This window comes from Phascolarctos cinereus, unplaced genomic scaffold (genome assembly GCF_003287225.1).
Source record: "Phascolarctos cinereus isolate Bilbo 61053 unplaced genomic scaffold, phaCin_HiC Scaffold_3;HRSCAF=262, whole genome shotgun sequence".
Lineage (NCBI taxonomy): Eukaryota > Metazoa > Chordata > Mammalia > Diprotodontia > Phascolarctidae > Phascolarctos > Phascolarctos cinereus.
The window spans coordinates 21006241-21025693 of record NW_027555736.1 but is presented as its reverse complement, the minus strand read 5'-3'; the positions used below and the strand labels follow the sequence as shown (position 1 = coordinate 21025693).

The 19453-nt window shown below is 49.6% G+C and overlaps 1 protein-coding gene across 3 annotated transcripts in view; it reads left to right on the top strand.

Annotated features, from left to right (window-relative positions):
- The window catches only part of FAM13C (family with sequence similarity 13 member C), a 100684-nt gene that overhangs the window by 54437 nt on the left and 26794 nt on the right, over positions 1-19453 (top strand). For all 3 annotated transcript variants that reach the window (XM_020998236.2, XM_020998237.2, XM_078150715.1), the window contains exon 6: positions 13925-14009. In XM_020998236.2, the coding sequence (XP_020853895.1) occupies positions 13925-14009 (85 nt within the window). The remainder of the gene's footprint in view (positions 1-13924; positions 14010-19453) is intronic.

The following is a 19453-nucleotide window of genomic DNA, read 5'->3' as shown; positions in this document are numbered from 1 at the left end:
TGGGAAATGGTCTTTCCCTTTCTAGCGTGGTGTCCTGGAAGGAGCCCCAGATTTGGTGTCAGAGGATCTGGGTTCAAGTGCTGACTCTGTCACTTATTTCTTTTGTGACCTTGGGCAAATTACTTCTTTGAGCTTCAGAGACCTTGCATAAAATGGGGGATTAGAATGAGATAATTTTAAGGTCCTGTCCAGTTCTAAATCTAATCATCACCTGTCCATATTAAGAGTACAGTTCAGAAAGAGATAGTAAGGCTCAGTGAGTAGAGAGCTGACCTCAGATAAGTACAGGGTGTGTGACCATGGGTAAGTCATTTTCCTCTGTGGGCCTCAGTTTATCTGTAAATGGGAATGTTTGACTAGGTGGCTTTTGAGGTCCCTGCCAGCTCAAGAGATGGGCTCCTACCAAGTCATAGACCAGCATTGGAATTTCACTGGTAGGAGATGTTTCCTCACTGGGGGTTCTCTGCATCAGCAAAATCCTAGGTCCAAACTGTAAATTGAAAACATGGCGTCCTGTGGCTTGGGAAAGAGATGGTGGACTGTGGATGTGGTATGAAGAATGCAGTGCATTGGTTACATTGGGGTCTTCTGTGGGGGAGAAATCACTGAGAATCAACAGCAATGTCAGAGAGAGAGAGAATGAGAGAGAGGGGGAGAGAGAGAGAGAGAATGAGAGAGACAGAGACAGAGAGAGACAGAGACAGAGAGAGAAAGAGAGAATGAGAGAGAGGGGGAGAGAGAGAGAGAGAGAGAGAGGGAGAGAGACAGAAAGAGAGAGAGTGAGAGAGAGAGAGAGAGAGAGAAAGTGAGAGAGAATGAGAGACAGAGAGACAGAGGGAGAGAGAGTGTGCCTGCATCAATAAGACATTTTTGATCCATTAAAAGATCAAGCAGACAAAGATGATGCTTTCAGGACCTTGCTTTCCATGTCTTGGACCCAAGCCAAGTTCACCACTTCTGTGTCATTACAATAATCATGTCTGTGACATTTAATGTACTTAAAATCCACTCTGGCTTTGTACTTCTTAAAAAGGGGCTGACATTCTCCAGGTCAGTATGACCACACCGAGGGCCTGTGCTCTGTCTGCTGACATCACAGCCATCAGGGCTTACAGATCTATTGTCGTTAGCAGGTCACTTCACCAGGAAGGGCTCTTAGAGGTCATCTGGTTCTGTCCCTCATTTTAGAGGAGAGGAAAGGACGCTTGGAGAGGGAAGGGACTTGGCCATGGTCCTACAACTGGGGAAGTTACAGACATGGGGTTTGAACCCAAGCCTGTTGGAACTCAAATCCATTTGTCTTTTAAAATGTAGTACGATCATGCCTGAGCCCATTTTTCTTCACTCCTAGGTGCACATCTCAATTTTAATTAGCTCGTCCCAGATTTTACTCTTGAATATATTATTTAATTAGCTTGACAGAAATCAATATACTCGAATTGGGCCTTGGGGTGCCATGACTCTCGTGTCCATTAGTGAGGACCTTGACCCAGAATGCCTTGCCTGATTCTGTTTCCTCTCAGTGTTTAATTAGGGAGTTGTAGATCCAATCTAGTGTCTGGACTGTCATTTTATAAGCCTTTCCCATTATAGGCAGGGAAAAAGAAGATCCTTTTGTAGCAAATAAAACCCACTGACTTGGACTCTGTAAGCATTCCAGTCTGAGGATCATTTATCAGGTGCAAGGCATGGGCTGAGATGCCAGAAAGGCCCAAAGCAGCCTGGCGCTGAGGACCTAGTGAGTGCCACAGCCAGCTGGTAAAAAGCTGAGATTTCAGCTGACCTGCCTTTTTGCATCAATTGTAGGCTTCAAACGAAGCTGGTTTGACTGGAGTAAGCTGGTTTTGCTCTTCCTTCTGAGGGTGACTTGGAATTTTCCTCTCTCGCGTGCTTTGAGGTTTATAAAATGCTTTCTTTGAGAAAGGCAGGGTGCCGGGCATGGTGTGGTGAGGCTGGAATCGCTGCTCCTGGGGGCGGGGGCTGGGTTTGGCTGAGCTCTGGAGCTCTGAGCCCTAGCAGGTTAAAGGCAATTGGGTGTCTGCACCTAGTCTGACCCTAATATGGCGATGCCCTGGAAGAGTGGCCTGAGGCGGGACAAACTGGCCCACCTCGGAAATGGAGTCCGTCAGAACTGTGATGCCAATGAGGTGGGGTCAGGCGTGAGTGGTGAGTGGTCACCACGCTTCCACCTGGGCAAGATAGGGAGACCTGACTTACCCCCTCCCCAAATTAAAAAACAAAACACACATATTTGTATATATACATACTTCCATTTATGTGTGTTCACTTATACACACAATGCATATACATACATATGCAGATACATATACATGCATGAGTGTGTACACACCTGTGTGTATATATACATACACACACACATACACATACGCATATACATGTACTCACATATATCTGTATCTATAGATCCCATCATGCCTTGCTGGGTCTCTGAGCTTCTCTGATTCCTTTTCTTCTCCTTTATGTCTTTATCAGGTGCCCTCATTTTTGCATCATTTCTTGGCATGTCCCCCGAAAATGAACCCTCCCCATGTGCTAATCTAGCTGAAGCCAAGCATGTCTTGCTGTGGTTACAACCCTGAGCACGTGAACGTTCCCTCTGCCTACGGAGAGAAGGAACATGTGTCCTGTTCTTTCTTCTCCAGAAGCGAGATTGTGCGAAGTACAACTGATCTGAATCCAGTGGCCTTTTTTGGTGTTGTTTCATTCACATTATTGTGGTTGTTGATTGAATCTCTCTATTGTTTTCTTGGTTCTGCTTAACTTCCTCTGCATCAGTTTGTATAAACCTTCCCCGGTTTCTCAGAGTTCATTGTCTCTTACAGTGTAATTAACTATTATATTCCTGGCCTGTAATGTGATTTTACCCCGCGTTCTTGCCATCCCTGCTCACTGGGGCCTTTGTTGTCTGGTCTTGGGCCCTCCCATCTCCTTGAGAGTGGCCATGTTTGGTCATTTCTTGTGGCCCACCCCTGAAGGGCCTTTCCCCCCACAGTCCTGAAGGATGTCCTTGCAGCAGGACCGCTCAAGTGACTACCTGAAACCATTCCTTGGAGCCTGGATCTTGGCAGGATCTGACTCACTTCACTTCCCAGGCCTGGATTTTGGACCCTGTGTGTCCATGTGATTGAATAAAATCAGATCTATCCTGTAGGACCCTTCTGGAGATCACAAACAGGTGTCCCTTCCTCCAGCACAGCTTGTTCAGGACCCTTCCCTGGTCTTTTTTCTCTTCACCCAGGAGGAGAAGTAGAAGCTGTGATAGCTGCCCCATCCCCGGGGCACTTGAGGACTCCCGTCAGCCCTGGTTGGATCAGAGGGTCGTAGATTTGGAGCTGGAAGGGTCCTTAGAGGAAACCTAGTCCAGCTTCATCATTAGACAGGCAAGGAACTGAGGTTTAGAGAGGGGGGATCACTTGCCAAAGGCCACACAGGGAGCAAATGTCAGAGCCAGAATTTGAACCCAGGTCTGGGTTCCAAATTCAGTGCCCCAGGCCAGATAATGCCACCATGAAAGTGTTGTTATTTTCATTTTAGAGATGAGACACCCAAGGTTGAAAAGGGTGCAGTGACTCTTCAGAGATCATAAGTATGGGGCAGGATTTGACCTCAGATCCTTCTTACTCAACATTCAGAGCTCTTTGATTGTACTGTCTGGCCCCTGTCTGCCTGGACTCTGTCTCTGATCCATAGGAGCATAGGATTGTAGGTGTAGAACTGGAAGGAACCTTGAAAGCTCATTAGGCCCAGTATTCTGTTTTACACACGAGGAAACTGAGACCCAACACATTACAGAGGCAGATGGCCCAGTAGATAGAGGGCTCTGAGTTCAAATCTGGCCTCAGACACCAGTTATGTAACCCCTGGGGACACAGCGCTTAACTCCTCCCCTTTGGGGACAGAAGGCAAAAATGGAACTGTTGCTTCCCTCAAGGAGCTGATCTCTGGGGGTGGGGTGCAGTGGGAGGGTGACATATACATAGATAGGTGACTGTAAATATATTAAAATATGTTTTTGTACATAAAATATCTACAAAGTGGATGCACGTCAGTTGGGGTGGGTAGGGCTTCGCGTAGAAGGTGGAACCCGGACTGAGCCTGGGATTCCGAGGGTCTTCGGGGAGAAGGGATGGAATTCCCAGAATCGAGCCCACAGGCGGAGGAGCGAATGTTTCATATGGGGGACACTGAGGAGGCCTCGGGCTAGGATGTAGAGAGGGCAGGAGGGGACTCATGATCGGCTTCTGCTTTGCCAGAGGATGGAGGCAGAAGCAGCCCAGATTCCTGGCTTCGGAACAAAGCTGGGTCCTTTCAGATACTCAGGGCCCCACCATTGCAGCTGAGATAACAAAGGAGAATGCGCCTGGGGCCAGCATTCACAGATTGACCCCTGCGGGGGTGAGAAGCAGCGGTACTGACCGTTCTGACCATCAGTCACTAATTGGATGGGTCAGTGTGAATCCCAAAATAAATCAGTGATCAGAAGGGGCAGAGACGCCCTGGGCTCATCCTCGTCCTCTCTGCTTCTTGCCCTGGGCATCGTTCTGGGCAGACTGAGCTTATTTAGCCTCATTATGATGCCAGCAGAGGCAGTGTGCCTTCAGAAAAATGTCGGGGCCTCAAGAGACAGAAGGTGCCCAGAAAACACTTAGTCTTCATTTGATCATCAGAGGTAGTTCCTAAAAGAGAGGGTTATTTTTAGCTGTTCTGAGACAATGGATGTGGACCTGTGGAAGGGATGGCAGGAGACATAAGATCCGACCTAGGATCAGAAGGGTCTTGGAGGCACAGACTTTGAGCACTTGTCTGTCAATCTGTCTGTCTGTGTCTCACCCTTCCTTCCTCTCTTCTGTCCTTGTCTGTCTTTCTCTTTTTTCCTCTCTGTCTCTCTCTCCGGCTCTGTCTCTCTCTCCCTTCCCTTTCCTTTTCCTTCCTCTCTCTCTCTGTATCTCTGTCTCTCCTTTCTCCTTCTCCTCTTCTCACATGGGCAGGTTGGGTCTGCTTAGGGGTCTGCTGGCTGCTTCTCCTCTAGGGGTATCTCCGAGGGGCTGAGGGGTAATCTTGTAGTGCTTTACGTAGCTCACAAGCCCCACACCAGGGTTTTTCACCCACTGATGGTCAGTTGATATAAATTAGTGATCCCTACTTAATTAGCTTTATTAAGATGGCATCATAAGAATAATTGGCACAGTGTTCCCTGCCTGTCAGGGGCACAGGTTTCCCCGGTACCCAGAGAGGCCGGGGGAAGGTTGCCTCAGGCTTAGAAGGCCCTGGTTGGGTAAAGGGGTTTCCCGAAGACTCCCCTTTGTGGGGTCCTCCTGGTGTTCCCCTCAGGGACGCTCTCACCTTCTTCTCTGTCACTTGGAGGGTCCAGAAGATGCCTTTATTCACTGGGTCTGGTTTGTCCTCAGCTCCCAGGCCGATGATACCAGCATCCCTGCTGGTCTGGGGACGCTGCAAGGGTGCTCGTGGGGATCACAGCATCTTCTGACCTCTGCTAGGTCCTCCCCTGGTCAGGGGTGTGGAGGAAGAGCAGGCAGCCTTTCTCCTCTGGCTGGATCCCCTCTCAGGCTACAGCTGCTTCCTCCCCGTGGGCCTTCTGCTCGAATCCTTACTGATGTCCCTGGCTCTTGGAGCAATTGAGCTTGTGCCTTCACCATTCGTTGATTTAGGCCTTTCGCTCCTTGTTCAATACGTTGGCTCAACTGATTGATTGGATAACTTATCAGGGCCCTTTCCCTCCCCAGATGAGGAAGCTGAGGCCCAGAGATCACCTACAGAGTGTCCAAGGACAGGGTCTGACCCAGAATCAGTGCCCAAGAGCCAGTCACGGACCCCTTCTGAGCCTCTGTTTACTCATCTGTGAAATGGGAAAATCATAGCCTTAATGCCAAGCTTCCTGGGCAATGGTGAAAGCCAGAGTAAATGTTTGCAAAGAGCCTTAAAAGATTCTTATTTCCACATATCTGGGGACCTGAGTTCAAATCCCAGCCCTGACACTTAATGGCTATCTTGCCGAGACTCAGTTTTCCCATCTATAAAAGGGGCATCGTAATACTTGGGCTCTCCCTCATGGGATTATAGGGGAAAGCAGTGAGTAAATAAATGTGAGCTATTGTTAAGACAAAGTGAATGAATCCAATTCATTTTGGCTTCCTTCGTGACTAGAGGATGGAAGATTTGAATTCAGAGCACCTGAGTTCCAATCTTGCCCAGATTCTCACTCCCTGTATGACCTTGGTCAGGTCACTCCCAGTCTCTGGCTTTTAGTTTGCTCATCTGTTAAAAAGGAGGCTTTGCTATGACTCCTGAGCCCTTCAGGTTCAGAATCTCTGATCTTGTGATGCTTATCTCTCCCACCCTCAGTTTCTTCATCTGTAAAATGGAGGGATTGGGCTAGGTCGCTGCCAAAGTCTTGTCTGTTTCTGGATCCCATTGGCCCTACATTCAGACCTGTCTCAGGCCGTGGTCTCCTCAGCTCTACAGCAAGCACTTTGGATGGCTGCCCTCTTCCCATTCCCATGGGACTCCAACTTTCCCTGATTCTGAGGGGAGGGTTCAGTCTCTGTCACTGGTGTTTTCAGGAAATGTCTGTAGGTGTTGACCTCCCAGGGCGTCTTTGTCTTGAGTGTCTGGGAGCTCTTGGGTGTGTGTGTGTGTGTATGTGTGTGTGTGTGTGTGTGTGTGTGTGTGTGTGTGTGCGCGTGTGTGTACTTGTAACCAGACTGGCCGAACGCTGGAGCCCCCAGGGTCAGTGAGGTATGCCATGGTGAGGCCAGGGCTCCAGCCTGTTGGTCTGGGAGCTGACCAGCACTGCTGATTTCAGGGTCAGCCCAAGCATCTGCCACACTGAGTAAAACCTCCCCATCTCCCATTGGTACTCTCAAAAGCTTGCCTGCTGTTGGTAGAGACATTCTTGGCACTCCACGGTTCTCCTCCTCACCAGGATTCTGGATGACAAGTTATGCTTACCAGACCCTGCTGCCGTCCTCCAGCTTCTCAGATGGGAGTGGGGGGTCCCTTGCACCCCCCAATGCTTCCGGCCCTCAGCACCTGGCTTGCATCCCTGGCTCTGCCACGTGAGACCGTGTGGTCTTGGGCTCCGGGAGGAGGCCAGGCCCACTGGCCGACAAGATCCCCTTGGCATTCCTTTCTTTGATGGAGGTGCTTTCTGCCCTGACACGGCTGTCAGCCAGCCTCTCGCAGCTTATCCACTGAGGCCCTTCCTGGTCCTGGGCTCTGAAGGAAGGGAGGAGGCTTGCTCCCTCACACATGTAAAGGACATGCAGTGGGGTTGAAAAATGCACCGTCCTGAAGCTGGCCTGGTGAGGCTCTTCCCCAGACTTAGTGAGGCTGGTCCAGTGGTCCAGTGATGAGGAGCATTGTCCAGCAGTGGACTCATGGCCTTTCCAGCTGGGTAGAACTAGCCAGAGCTCGTGCTTGGTGGGCTCAGCCCCCAGGCCCATGGGTCGCCAAGATGGCGAGGTGAGGCCATGGGCGAGGACTTCAGTGGAGAGTGCGATGGTTCTGAGGACTTCAGCGAAGACTCATTTCTCCCCAGAACCCTAGAGGGTCATTGCTTTTTGTTGTTTATACTGTTGCTGCCCATCAAGCATTGGAGGACTAATGGAGACCATTCTTGCTGTTCTGGCTCAATGTGACAGCTAGCTTCATCTTCAAAGTCCAAGATGGGGAGCAATGAAATTAATAAGCTCAGATATCGCTGAGATGGTAGTGGATAACCTAATTTTAATGGAACAGATCATTTCACAGTGTCCCTTTTGGGGGAAATGGAAATCTGTTTTGGTTCTAAGAGAATTGGATTCATTCTTTTATTTTTTTTCCCCATTTGTAGGCTCAGAGACAGACACTTTGGCATCCTGGTTCCTCACCATGTTAGCCTTCAGAATAAGACATGATAGAAAGCTAGAGGCTCATCTCCTCCTTAAAGAAATGTTTCTTATGTGAGGGAACATTGTCTTATCATATAACATTTCCAGGATCAACAAGTGGTGTGTTGGTCTCTTGATGGAAACCCAGCCTGGTTGGATGCAATGTTGCATCTGTAGGCTGATGGAGTTGGATCTCTTTATTGATTTAATTATGTTCCTAGTATCTGGGGTGCGGCATCTGGCTTGTATTCATGGTAGACGGATTTCTTTGGTTATTGAGCAGTCCTTCTACTGTTGTGGATGGGCCCTCCAGCAAACACCAGGCATCTTTTTTCCCTAGTGCCTATCAGCTTAACTCAGATCGTTCTGCATAGAAAAGACAGATTCTTCCCGTAGAAAACATGAAATCAGAGAGTCATAGGATTTTAAAGATCCCTTAGACAAGCCCAGAAGGCCTTGTCCGAGCATGACCTCAGAAGCGCACAGTTGGAGGAGGGACTTCGGAGACCAGCCTCTGCTTGAACCAGAGTATCTTCTGGGACCTTAGAGGTTATGGGCTCAGAGTGGGAAGGGCCTGAGACAGGACCTTGGCCAGCTTCCCCATTTGGAGGAGCAGGAAACAGGAACTCAGGGAGACTTGACCAAGTGACTTCCAGCAGGGCAGGGATTCGAATCCCGGTTCTCTTGCTCTCATTCTGCTATATCGTGGGAGACTAGAGTAATCCAGGATGGCTTCACGGAAGAAGTGGGTAGAGAAGGGGAGGGAGAGAGGAGGGCTGAAGCAGGAGCCGTAGGCAGGAATGGCCAGCATCTCACTGAGACTGGACACCTGGGCCCCTTGGGTTTCCCAGTCTCCAGGTCATTATTTGCTTTCTCAGCTCTGTGAGATGGTGATTTTAATCGCCATTTAATTAATTAATTAATTTATAATTAACTTAATTAATATGGTGAGCGTTCCAGCGTCTTAAACAAAAATTGGAATTTGGGAAAATTATAGATACTTTTAAATATAATCTGCTGCCTTTGAAAAATAGTGTAAATGTTATATAGCCTTGGACTCTAATGAGATGCTTGCCTTCTTGTTTAAGATGTTATTTTCTAAGGAGAGGAAAAAAAGAGTTTTTGAGTGCAGATTTCTAGGAGTCTTGTCGGAGAGTTTTTCTTAATGCTTCATTGCTTTGGGGGGTTGGGTTTTTTGTGCGGTTGGCTTTTTGGTCAAGGTTTGTAACTTCACTGGCATCAGGCACCTTCTGGGATGGAAAATGCCTCCTCTGATGCAGTTCTTCGTTAACCTGATGTCACGAGCTTGTCTTACTCAGATTGATCGATTGAGAGATGAAACATTTATTTTGTTGGTGTTCATTCATTTCAGTCATATCTGACCCCATTTGGGGTTTTCTTGGCAGAGATACTAGAGTGGTTTTCCATTTCCTTCTCCAGCTCTTTTGACAGATGAGGAAACTGAGGCAAACCAAAGTGACCTGCCCTCATAAGTCTTTATTTATAGGGTTATTATATAAATGCCACCTATTATCATTACCTCCTCTGAGCCTGAATGCCCCCATATGTTATCTACCCAGAAGGATTCAATGATAACAGGCCTGCCTCACATTTCTATAGAATACTTTAAGACTTACAAAGTGCTGTGTGTACATTGATCTCATCTGAGCCTCACAACAACCCTCCTAGGCAGACCCTGCAAAGGTCCCCATTTTACAGATGAAGAAACTAAGGCTGGGAAGGGTGTGGTCACTTCCCCAAGGGCACAGTAGTCACAGTAAGAGACTGGGGCACTAGTCAGACCTAGAACTTCCTGGCTGCAGCCCAGCTCTCAATCTACAACACCAGGCGAGCCTGGGATTCAGCCTAGTCCTGGGTTCAGGTCCTGCCTCTGGCACAGTAAGTCACTTAATCTTATTTTCCCAGGTAACTTTCCAAGATAAGAGTTAACTTTATTTGTGTGTCCTGGACCCCTTTGGTAGTCAGGTGGAGCCTGTGGACCCCTTCTGGGAATAATGAGTATGAATGCACAAAATAGAATACACAGAATTGTAAAGGAACCCGATTGTACTGAAATCCATGACCTGGTACTGTGCCTGCACTCTGACTGCTGAATCCCCAGCAGGGCCACCAGCTCCTGAGGGGGCCTGGGCCATGCTCAGTCCACTCCCTGCTCCACTCCTGACTCTCAGCTTGTCTCCCACAGCCTGGTGGGTACCATGCCAAGCCCCACTCCCACTTTGCAGCTCCTCTTTACATGCTGTCTTCCCACCATTAACAAGAAAGCTCCTTGAAGGCAGGGTTGTCATTTTTGCTTCTCTTGTATCATATCCAACACTTAACACAGTGCCTGGCAAACAGTAAGTGCTTGATAAATACTTGAGGCAGCTAGGTGGTACATTGGATAGAGTGCCAGGTCTGGAGTCAGGAAGACCTGAGTTCAAATCCAGCCTCAGACACTTACTGGCTATGCTACCCTGGTCAACTCGCTGAACTTCTATCTGCCTCTTTTTCCCCATCTGTGAAATGCAAATAATAACACCACCTGCCATTACTGATCAGTCAGAAAACTGAATCTCAGAGAGGCTGACTGACTTGCCTGGAGCCACTCACACCATTAACAGGGGGCCTAGGTAGAATGCCGTGGGCCTCCCCAGCCCTGTGCCCAGTGAATAAGTGGTGGCAGCCAGATTCTTTGTTGGCTCCGGGTCTGACCTGCTAGAGGACGTAGGAGTGAGGGGCTCTGTCCTGGCTGAGCAGCCCAGAAAGGGGAGACATGGAGGGGAGGGGGGGAAGCAGTGCTTCCTGGGGAGTTGAGTGATTTTTTCATCCGTGAAGGACCTCAGGCCCGATAAATACGCTCAGGCCCCTCCAGGTCTGTTTGCTCTTTATCTACAGGGCGGCAGAGGGCTATCATAGGAGCTGAAGGGCCCACATAGCTGCTCCTCCCACGGCTCAGTGGGTCTCCCAGCTGTCTTGAAGGGATGCAGAAGAACTACTGGGTTTTGGCTCAGATTGGAAGGAATTTTCCAACCTAGAAGATTGGAGCCAGGGATCAGGGCCCAAGTACAACCAGAAGAAAGCAGATCGGAAGACAGCCACGCCCTTGACTTTAGGGCTCAGGTTGTCTTGCTGGCTTCCTGGCGTGGGTGTGTCACTGTCCAGGGTTCTCCCCTTAAGCCTTCAGATTCTTCTCTGACGTGCAAGTCAGCCCATTCCCCAGACCAGACTGCCTGGGTCTGCAGTTCCTCAGTGACAGAGGGAGGCTGGCTTTTGCAATTAGCCAGGCACAGAGACACAGGCAGCCGGAGAGCGTGGGAGGATCGGCCACATCCCAGCCAGGTGCTCTCTGAGTCACGGCTGGAGAGGCTGAGCCCCACCTCTGGGAGGGCTGCATGGGGACTCCTCTGGAGCACGGCCAAGCAGCTGCTGTCTCGGACGTGGCTCGGTGACGTTGGGCTCCCCCCCTCCCCCCACCATGCAGCACCTGGCTCTGGCTGGGGCTCACTCCCAGAAGCAACTGAGATGGGAGAGGGCACAGGGCTTCCCCAGGGATGGCAGCAGAGGCAGGAAGACCAGGGACCTTAGCCAGTGACCTTCCTTCTCTGTTCCTCAGTTTCCTCATTTGTGCAGTGAGGAGTGGGCCTTGATCAGCTCCTTCAGGGAGCCCAACACACAGCCCTGGCTGTGACTGTTTGTTAGCAGAGCTTCCTTTCATCCCTTAGCTGACTGTCTGTAGAATGGGAGCAGGAGGGAGTCCAGGGCAGGGACGTGGTCAGGGTGGGGGTCAGTCAGCTAGTCACCAAGCACTTCGTGTATGCCAGGCACTGGGCTAAGACAAAGCCCTGCCCTCAGGGAGCTCCCACTCTTATGGAGAGGACAATAAGCAAACCCGTGAAAGTACAAGACCCACATACAGTGAACTGCAGATAATCTCAGGAAAGGCTCTGGCACCTGGGGGCGTGAGCTTGTGTGTGGAGGAAAGAGCATGTTGTTCTGGAAGCAGGAAGACCCCAGTTCAGACCCATACTTAGCAGTGTGAGCCCAGTGAGTCACTTCACTTGTCTGCCTTGGTTTCCCCATCTGCAAAATGGGGGAAATCATGTATGCAGCCCTCATCTCCCCAGGCTCGAGTGAATATTAAATGAAAGAATGAAGGAAAAGCATTTCTCCAGCCTTAGAGTGCTGTAGAAATATCAGTCACTATTAGCTGCAGTTGGAGGAGTTTAGTGTAGAAATAAATACTCTGGTGATGAGGGGAGTAGAGTAATAGACTTAGAGATAGGAAGTCTTGGGTTTGAATCCCACCTTAGACCCTTGCTAGCTGTGGCAAGGCATGGCCTGTCTCTGAGCCTCAGTTTTCTCATCTGTCAAATGGGCATCCTAATACTTGTGCTTTTTATGTCTCAAGGTTGCCATGAGACTCACATGAGGTACTGTGCGTGTTGCTGGGGTGACATGTGTGAGCTGTTTTCCCTATCATCATTGTTATTGCGAATTCTGGCTCAGAGAGGGGTTGGATTAGATCTATATCTCTCGGAAGAAAGAGGCTCTTCTGCTCCTACTATGGCCTCTTTGACTAGGAGGTCGGGTAGCCCACAGGGCCTCAGTTTTCTCATCTGCTGGCAGATGGTCTCTATGGCACTGTGACACATACTCTCTTTCTCCTCCCCCCATTCTCTTTCCTAATCTCTCTCTTCTCCCTCCTTCTCTCTTTCCCCTCCCCTCCCCCCCTTGTCTCTCTCTCTCTCTCTCTCTCTCTCTCTCTCTCTCTCTCTCTCTCTCCCCTCTTCTTTCTCTTTGTGTCTCTTCTTTCTCTCTTCTCTTTCTCTTTTTCTCTGTCCTCTTTCTCTAGTCTCTCTTCTCTCTCTCCTCTTCTCTCTCTGTCTCTGTCTTTCTTCTCTGTCTCTGAGTATCTCTTCTCTTTCTCCATCTCTCTCCTCTCTCTCTCTTTCTCCTCTAGAAAAGAGCCAGGCAGGGCATAGGTGCCCACGTTTCTTGCCCCTAGCGTCTTTGACTGGCTCTGTGTGTGTGTGGTGTGTGTGTGTGTGTGTGTGTGTGTGTGTGTGTGTGTGTGGCTGGCTGTCTGGCTGGCTGTCTGGCTGCATGAGCTGCATTTTCCTCCGCATCCTCTCCCTGCAGGCTGGGTTTCCCCTTGAGCTTGGGTGATTGACTGTCCAGGACTCACGCGTGACTCACTCCAGCGCTATCTGGGGCTGATTAAGCCTCTTGGAGCTTTTATATCCCGACAAGACGCCTGTGCCCGACTGTGTAATTAAATAGAGGGTGCCCACCATGGGGGAAGAAGAAAATGAAATTTGGAGCTGGCAGGCAGGAGCAGCTGGAGTGGCAAGGGACTGTTTGAGATAAGCCCCCTTCCCTCCCTTGCCGGGCCTGGTGTGAGGGACAGAGATCTGCAGCTTTGCTGGTGCTCCCGATGACAGGAGCTGGCGTCACAGAGCTAATGCCTCCAGCCAGTGTGAGATGAATGACTTTAGGAAGCCTGTGTGGAAGGGGACAGAGGCCGGGCCCCCTGGGAGCATCGTGCCTAGGTCGGGCCGCCCTCTGCAGTGTGGTGCCCGGGAGAGGGGATTTTGTGAATGGTAGGCTGGGCGGGGCCTCAGAGCATCAGCTCCTGATGTCAGCACAATGAATGAAATCCTTTCAGAGAGTAAAAGCCGGGGACCGGGCAATCAGGCGCCTCCTCAGATTGGTCCCCGGAGCACTTAGCCCCTTGCTGACAAAATCACCGTCCCACGTGTGGTGGTTGATTTGTGTACGCTGGGATTTAAGTACCTGCAGAACCTGGGGCTCCATGTGCCGGGAGGCATCTCCGAGCGCTCCTCAGGCAGCCCATCCCCCTCTCCTGCAGATCCCAGGGGCGGGAGGGGGCTTCCCTGGACTGCAGCCTCATCCTCTCCCCCAGCCCGATGTTCTGCTACTGCTGGCAGAGCTCCCTGCTGAAGCTCCACGCGCTGGAATCTGATCTCTGCTCTGCCCTTTTCACAAACCAGGAAGAAGCTGCCCCGCTGCAGGGGGTCAAGGACCCGGCTCTGTCATCCCTCCAGAGCACACCGGCCGATGAAGCCCACGCTGGAGGTAAGGGGCTGGGGCTGGGGGGCTGTAGCTGTGTGCCCCTGGCGTCCACTCTGTCTGATGGCTCTGGAGCCCTCTGGGGAGCAGAGCCTGGGTCCTGGGAAAGTACGAGTGAGGCGGGCAGAAGAGCCGGGGGATGAGAGCTGGGCATCGTCAGTGCCTGGGGCCGGCGTCCCAGGCCCCGAGACTCTGCCCTGGAGATGTTAGATGTCACTGCTTGGCACGAGAATGGCATCACCATCCTTCATTGGCCCGCCTCGCTTGGTGGTCTCTTGGGGTGGGGGGGTGCTTCGTCCTCAGTCCTTTGGGCCTATCCTGGGTGGCTTCACAGCTCCCACCCTTCCTGGATGTTGGGGAGTGGGGTGGGGTTGGGGATTCCACCTCCTCTTTGTCTTTCTCTCTAACAGCCTGAAATTGGGTTCCTTGGCTAGAGGTAAAGGGGGCTGAGGGCTGCCCTCGGTCCTAATTCTCCTCCATCCTAATGGGTATCTCTTACCCATCACATCAATAGCTGCATGAAACTGGCTGGGGAAGTGGGGCCCTCGTCTGTCTGACTCCTAGCATCTGATCCAGGGGCGGGTGGCAGGGTTGCTCACTGCCTTCAAGAAGTAGGTCACTATCAGTGAGCCTGATGGAAATACTGAAGGGACGGGAAGCTGCTTGACTCTTAGGCAGGGACCAGCTTCTCCTGCTTAAAACCCTGGTCCATTGATAATGTGGCCTAATCTGATGGAGGATAAAATCATCAGTGTCCTCCAGCTTTCTTCATCTCTCTCTCTCTCTCTCCCTCTCTCTCCCTCCCTTTCTCTTTCTCTCTCTCTTCCTCTCCTTCTCTCTCTCACCTCTCTCTTTCTCTTTCTCTCTCCCTCCCTTTCTCTTTCCCTCTCCCTCCCTCCCTTTCTTTCTCTCTCTCTCTCCCTCTCCTTCTCTCTCTGTCCTCTCTTTCTCTTTCTCTCTCCCTCCCTCCCTTTCTCTTTCTCTCTCTCTCCCTCTCCTTCTCTCTCTGTCCTCTCTCTCTCCCTCTCCTTCTCTCTCTCTCCTCTTTCCTCTCTCTTTCCCTCCCTCCCTTTCTCTTTCTCTCTCCCTCTCCTTCTCTCTCTGTCCTCTCTCTCTCCCTCTCTTTCTCTTTCCCTCTCCCTCCCTCCCTTTCTTTCTCTCTCTCTCTCCCTCTCCTCTCTCTCTCTCTCTCTCTCTCTCTCTCTCTCCTCTCTCTCTCTCTCTCTCTCTCTCCTCTCTCTCTCTTTCCCTCCCTCCCTTTCTCTCTCTCTCTCTCTCTCTCTCTCTCTCTCTCTCTCTCTCTCTCTCTCTCTCTCTCTCTCTCTCTCCTCCCCCCCCTTTCCCTCTCCCTCTCCTTCTCCCTGGACTAACAAAAGAACTAGCAGTGTCAGATCCCCTGGAGTGATTTGCAAAGATCACGTTTCGAAGCTGTGATTTTCTCCCTTAGGATTCTTCCATTGGCCTGTCCAAGCATTTGTAGTGCAGCTTCCCTGGCTTGCTTTCCCAGGCCTCCTTAATGCTGGGCCTTCCCTCTGTTGACTCATCCCCAAATTATCAGGACATATCAGTTTGCACCTGGTTATTTGCAAATTGTCTCCCCTATTAGATTGTGAGCTCCTTGAGAGCAGGGACTATCTTTTGCCTTTCTTCATCTTCCTAGTGATTAGCGCAGTGTAGAAACTTAATTGACTTGTTGACTGACAGCCATGTTTCTGTTATCCTCACATGGGTTAATCTGCCTTGTGAATGAGTATGGCCAAAGCTGGATGGTAGTCTTCCTCAGAAATTTGTGGGCCATTGGCCCTGCAGTGGTTCATCTGTAGACGTGAAAGGCACACGAGACTAGAAATGAGCTTAACTCACACCTAATGAGGAGAGAGGGATCTGACCTCCTTTCCCTCACTTCCTATAAACACTGCTTGCATTCCCAAGGTAACAAATTATTGTCTCTAAGATGGTGATTGAGGGTGGACTGCCTAAAGCATTAAATTCACATTTATAAATCATTTTCAGTTTAAATTTTGTATATTTATACATCTTCCTTAGAATATATGCATATGAGAATCAGTATGATGTAGTGGCCAACCTTGCAATCAGAAAGGTCTGTATTCCAGTCTTGCCTCTGACACCCACTAATTGTGTGACCAGGGGCTCCTCACCTCAGTTCTCAGGCACCTGAGCTTAGAATGCATGCATATGTGAGATGTCCCAGATAATGCTTTTTTATTTCTGTTGCACGAAGTCCTTGGTAGAGGGAACTCCTGGTGTGGAAACTCTCTCCTCTAGGACAGATTGGCAGCTTTTCTGCCACTTAAAGTCTTAAGATGGCTGTCCAGCTAGTACGTATAAATGGTAAGCCTTGAACCTTGGACTTCTTGTCTTCAAGGCCAGATCTTTGTTCAGTGGAACATATTGTCTCCCTATAATTATGGTGTTAAATTACACATGTTTACATTGTGTGTGTGTGTGTGTGTGTGTGTGTGTGTGTGTGTGTGTGTGTATGTACGTGATTTTATACCTGGCTAGGAATCAGGAGACTTGGGTCAAGTTCTAGCTTTCTGTGTGAACTTGTATGATTCACCTTTTTGGGCCAGAGTTTTCTCATCTGTAAAATAAGGGTTCTATTTTAGTTTCTAGCATCCTTATGATCTCTGATGGCATTCCATGTGAATCCCACATCATTACCCTGGGCAGTCTCATGTGTCTCTTCGTTTTGCTTTTTCAGGGCAGTGGGGCACAAGCCATGACAGAAAGGCTCTGAGTGCAAGGCTAGGGACAAATTGAGCAGCTGCTGGCCAAAGATCAGCCCAGCTGAGTTAGGACAACTCTGTGTTCAGGACCAGGCTTCCAGCCTCTGGCCGAGTGCACATCTGGCCACTTCTGTCTGTCACTATGTAGACTGTTCCCTCTGTTGGAGTTGTGTATGTACAGACAACAGGCTGGCCACAGGGCACAGGGTATTGGGCCTTTCAGCCACAGCTGCTCAAAGCCTGTCTGCTTTCTCACAGAGGGGCTGCAATCTGCATCAGTGGAGGGAACACCCCATGCTGAAAAAAATGGCACACTCTAAGTTATAGATTATAGTGATTTGGGCTCATTATATACTAGGCAAGTCTTCATGAGGGCAGGGACTGCGTTTTGTCTTCTGTGAACATGGCCTCTTTCACAGGGCTCTCTGCACAGGGTCAGTATTTAGTCGTTGTTGAGTAAAGGGATGAACAAATGGAGATAAGTGAATGAATGGATGGGTGGTTGGATAGGGGCAGCTAGGTGGCACAGTGGATAGAGCACCAGGCTTGCAGTTAGGAAGACCTGAGTTCAAATCTAGCCTTAGACACTTAACTAGCTGTGTGACCCTGGGCAAGTCACTTTACCCTGTTTGCCTCAGTTTCCTCATCTGGAAAATGAGCTGGAGAAGAAAATGGCAAATCACTCCAGTATCTTTGCCAAGAAAACCCCAAACGGGGTCACAGAGAATCAGACATGAATGAAATGACTGAACAGTGAAAAATAGATGAACGAATGAATGGGTAAGTGGATGGATGAATGTGTGGCTGGCTGGCTGGCTGGATTGACGAAGCATGGTCGTGTAAAAGGAAGCCATTTCATGGTGTTCTTGTATATTTTTGTGTATTCTATTTATCCCTGTTTGTACTGTATCCACTACCTACAGCGTAAGCACCATTAGGGCAGGGAGGGCTATGGGGTTGTGGAGAGTGTAACGGACTCAGACCCAAGAAGACCAGGCTTTAAATCCTGCCTCTGCCATTTACAAGCTGGGTGATGCTGGACAGACCTCTTCCCCTCTCAGCTTCAATTTCCTTGTCTGTAAAATGGGCATGGTAATACCTGTAGTACCAAGGTCACCGGGTTGTTAGGAAGAAATGAATTAAATTATGTAAACTGTTTTGAAAACCTTAAAAGATTATAGAAACGTCAGCGAATGTGATTATCATCTGAACTTTGAATGTCTCCTAGTGCCCATCACAGTGCTTTGCACATAGTAGGAGCTTCATAAATGCTTGCTCATTGTGTGGTTTCTGGGAGCATGAAACCAAATATAGGCTGTGAGGCCCACGTGGAAATCTCCAAGTATCCCTTTTACTGGCCATAAACAATCATTTGTTGTTGTTGTTTTTCACATCAGGATGGCCCATAAAGGAAAGCCATTATTTCCTGATTTAGAGTCACTATTAAAATTAACAGCCACTCTCTCTACTGCTGGGCTTTGCCCACAAGGAGCATTTACATATTTGTTGGCTTGGTTGTATGATACTCAAGTTTACCGAGCTCAGTTTAGGACTTCCGCCATCTTGTGCACCAGCAGGGACGGCTCTGGGTCTGGATTCAGAGTTGGCTGTAAGTGCCAGTCATGGCTTGGCCGCCTGCTCCCTGTGTGACGGGGCCTTACTTCCCTCATCTGTGAAATGGGCTCGTTCCACCTTGGCACCCATGCTCCTGTGACCTGTGACATTCTGATGTGGCTTCTTTTCCCACAGATGCCCCTTTCAACCCCTTTAAGACTTGGTGGTAGACGATCTTTTGAGAGTTACTGTGGTCCAGACTGGGGTGATTGGGGGAAATCCATCTGTGATCCATGGGCTGGAGGACCCAGTGAATATTTCAGGCAAACTTAAAGTCTCCTGTCTTAGTTCAGATGACGAAACCAAAACATGGCCCCTGTGACGTGTAGCATCCGCAGAGCTAACCAGTCCCCGTTGGCTTCTGGCACACGAGCATCTGAAATGGAAGCAGGGCAAAGAGCAGTATTTCCTCGGTCTTCAGATCACAACACTGAGCCTGCAGCTTAAGTCATGCCTTAGTAATAATGACTCACTTATTATAGCACTTTGAAGTTTACAGAATACGTACATTTGTAATTTGAGCCTTGCGGCAGCCCTGAAAGGTGGGTACTGAGAGCACCAGCCTCCCCTTTGGGAGATGAGCAACCGAGGCTCAAAGAAATGGATTTGCCTCTGGCTTTACAGTGATTGTGTGTGAGAAGTGGAATTTGAACCCAGATCTTTGCAGGCTCTTTGCCCAGCACCTTTTCTAGTGCATCAGTAATTGTACTATGGGTGTTATTCCAGGGGCAGGGGTGGAGGCTTCAGGAGGCAGCTCGTTGGCCGGGGGGGAAAGACCAAACTTATTTCCACAATTAAAACCAATAGGAACAAATTCTGTATAGTGGCTGGTAGCAGACACAAAGGGTTGGTATCAAGAGGCACTACAGAGCCGTCCCAGGCTTGCTTTCTGTAAACAGTCTGGAGAAGCGTATAAACAGAGTAACTGGGACAAGACTTCTGAAAGTGGATGGACCGTCACTGATGGTTGGAATGGATGGCTTTGGGGCGCATTGGTGAGGATGTATTATGCTGTCGTGGAGTGGGAAACAGAGCAGAAAGAGCTCTTTAAAGCCGCACTTGGGAAGGGCGCAGAGGCGTGATTAG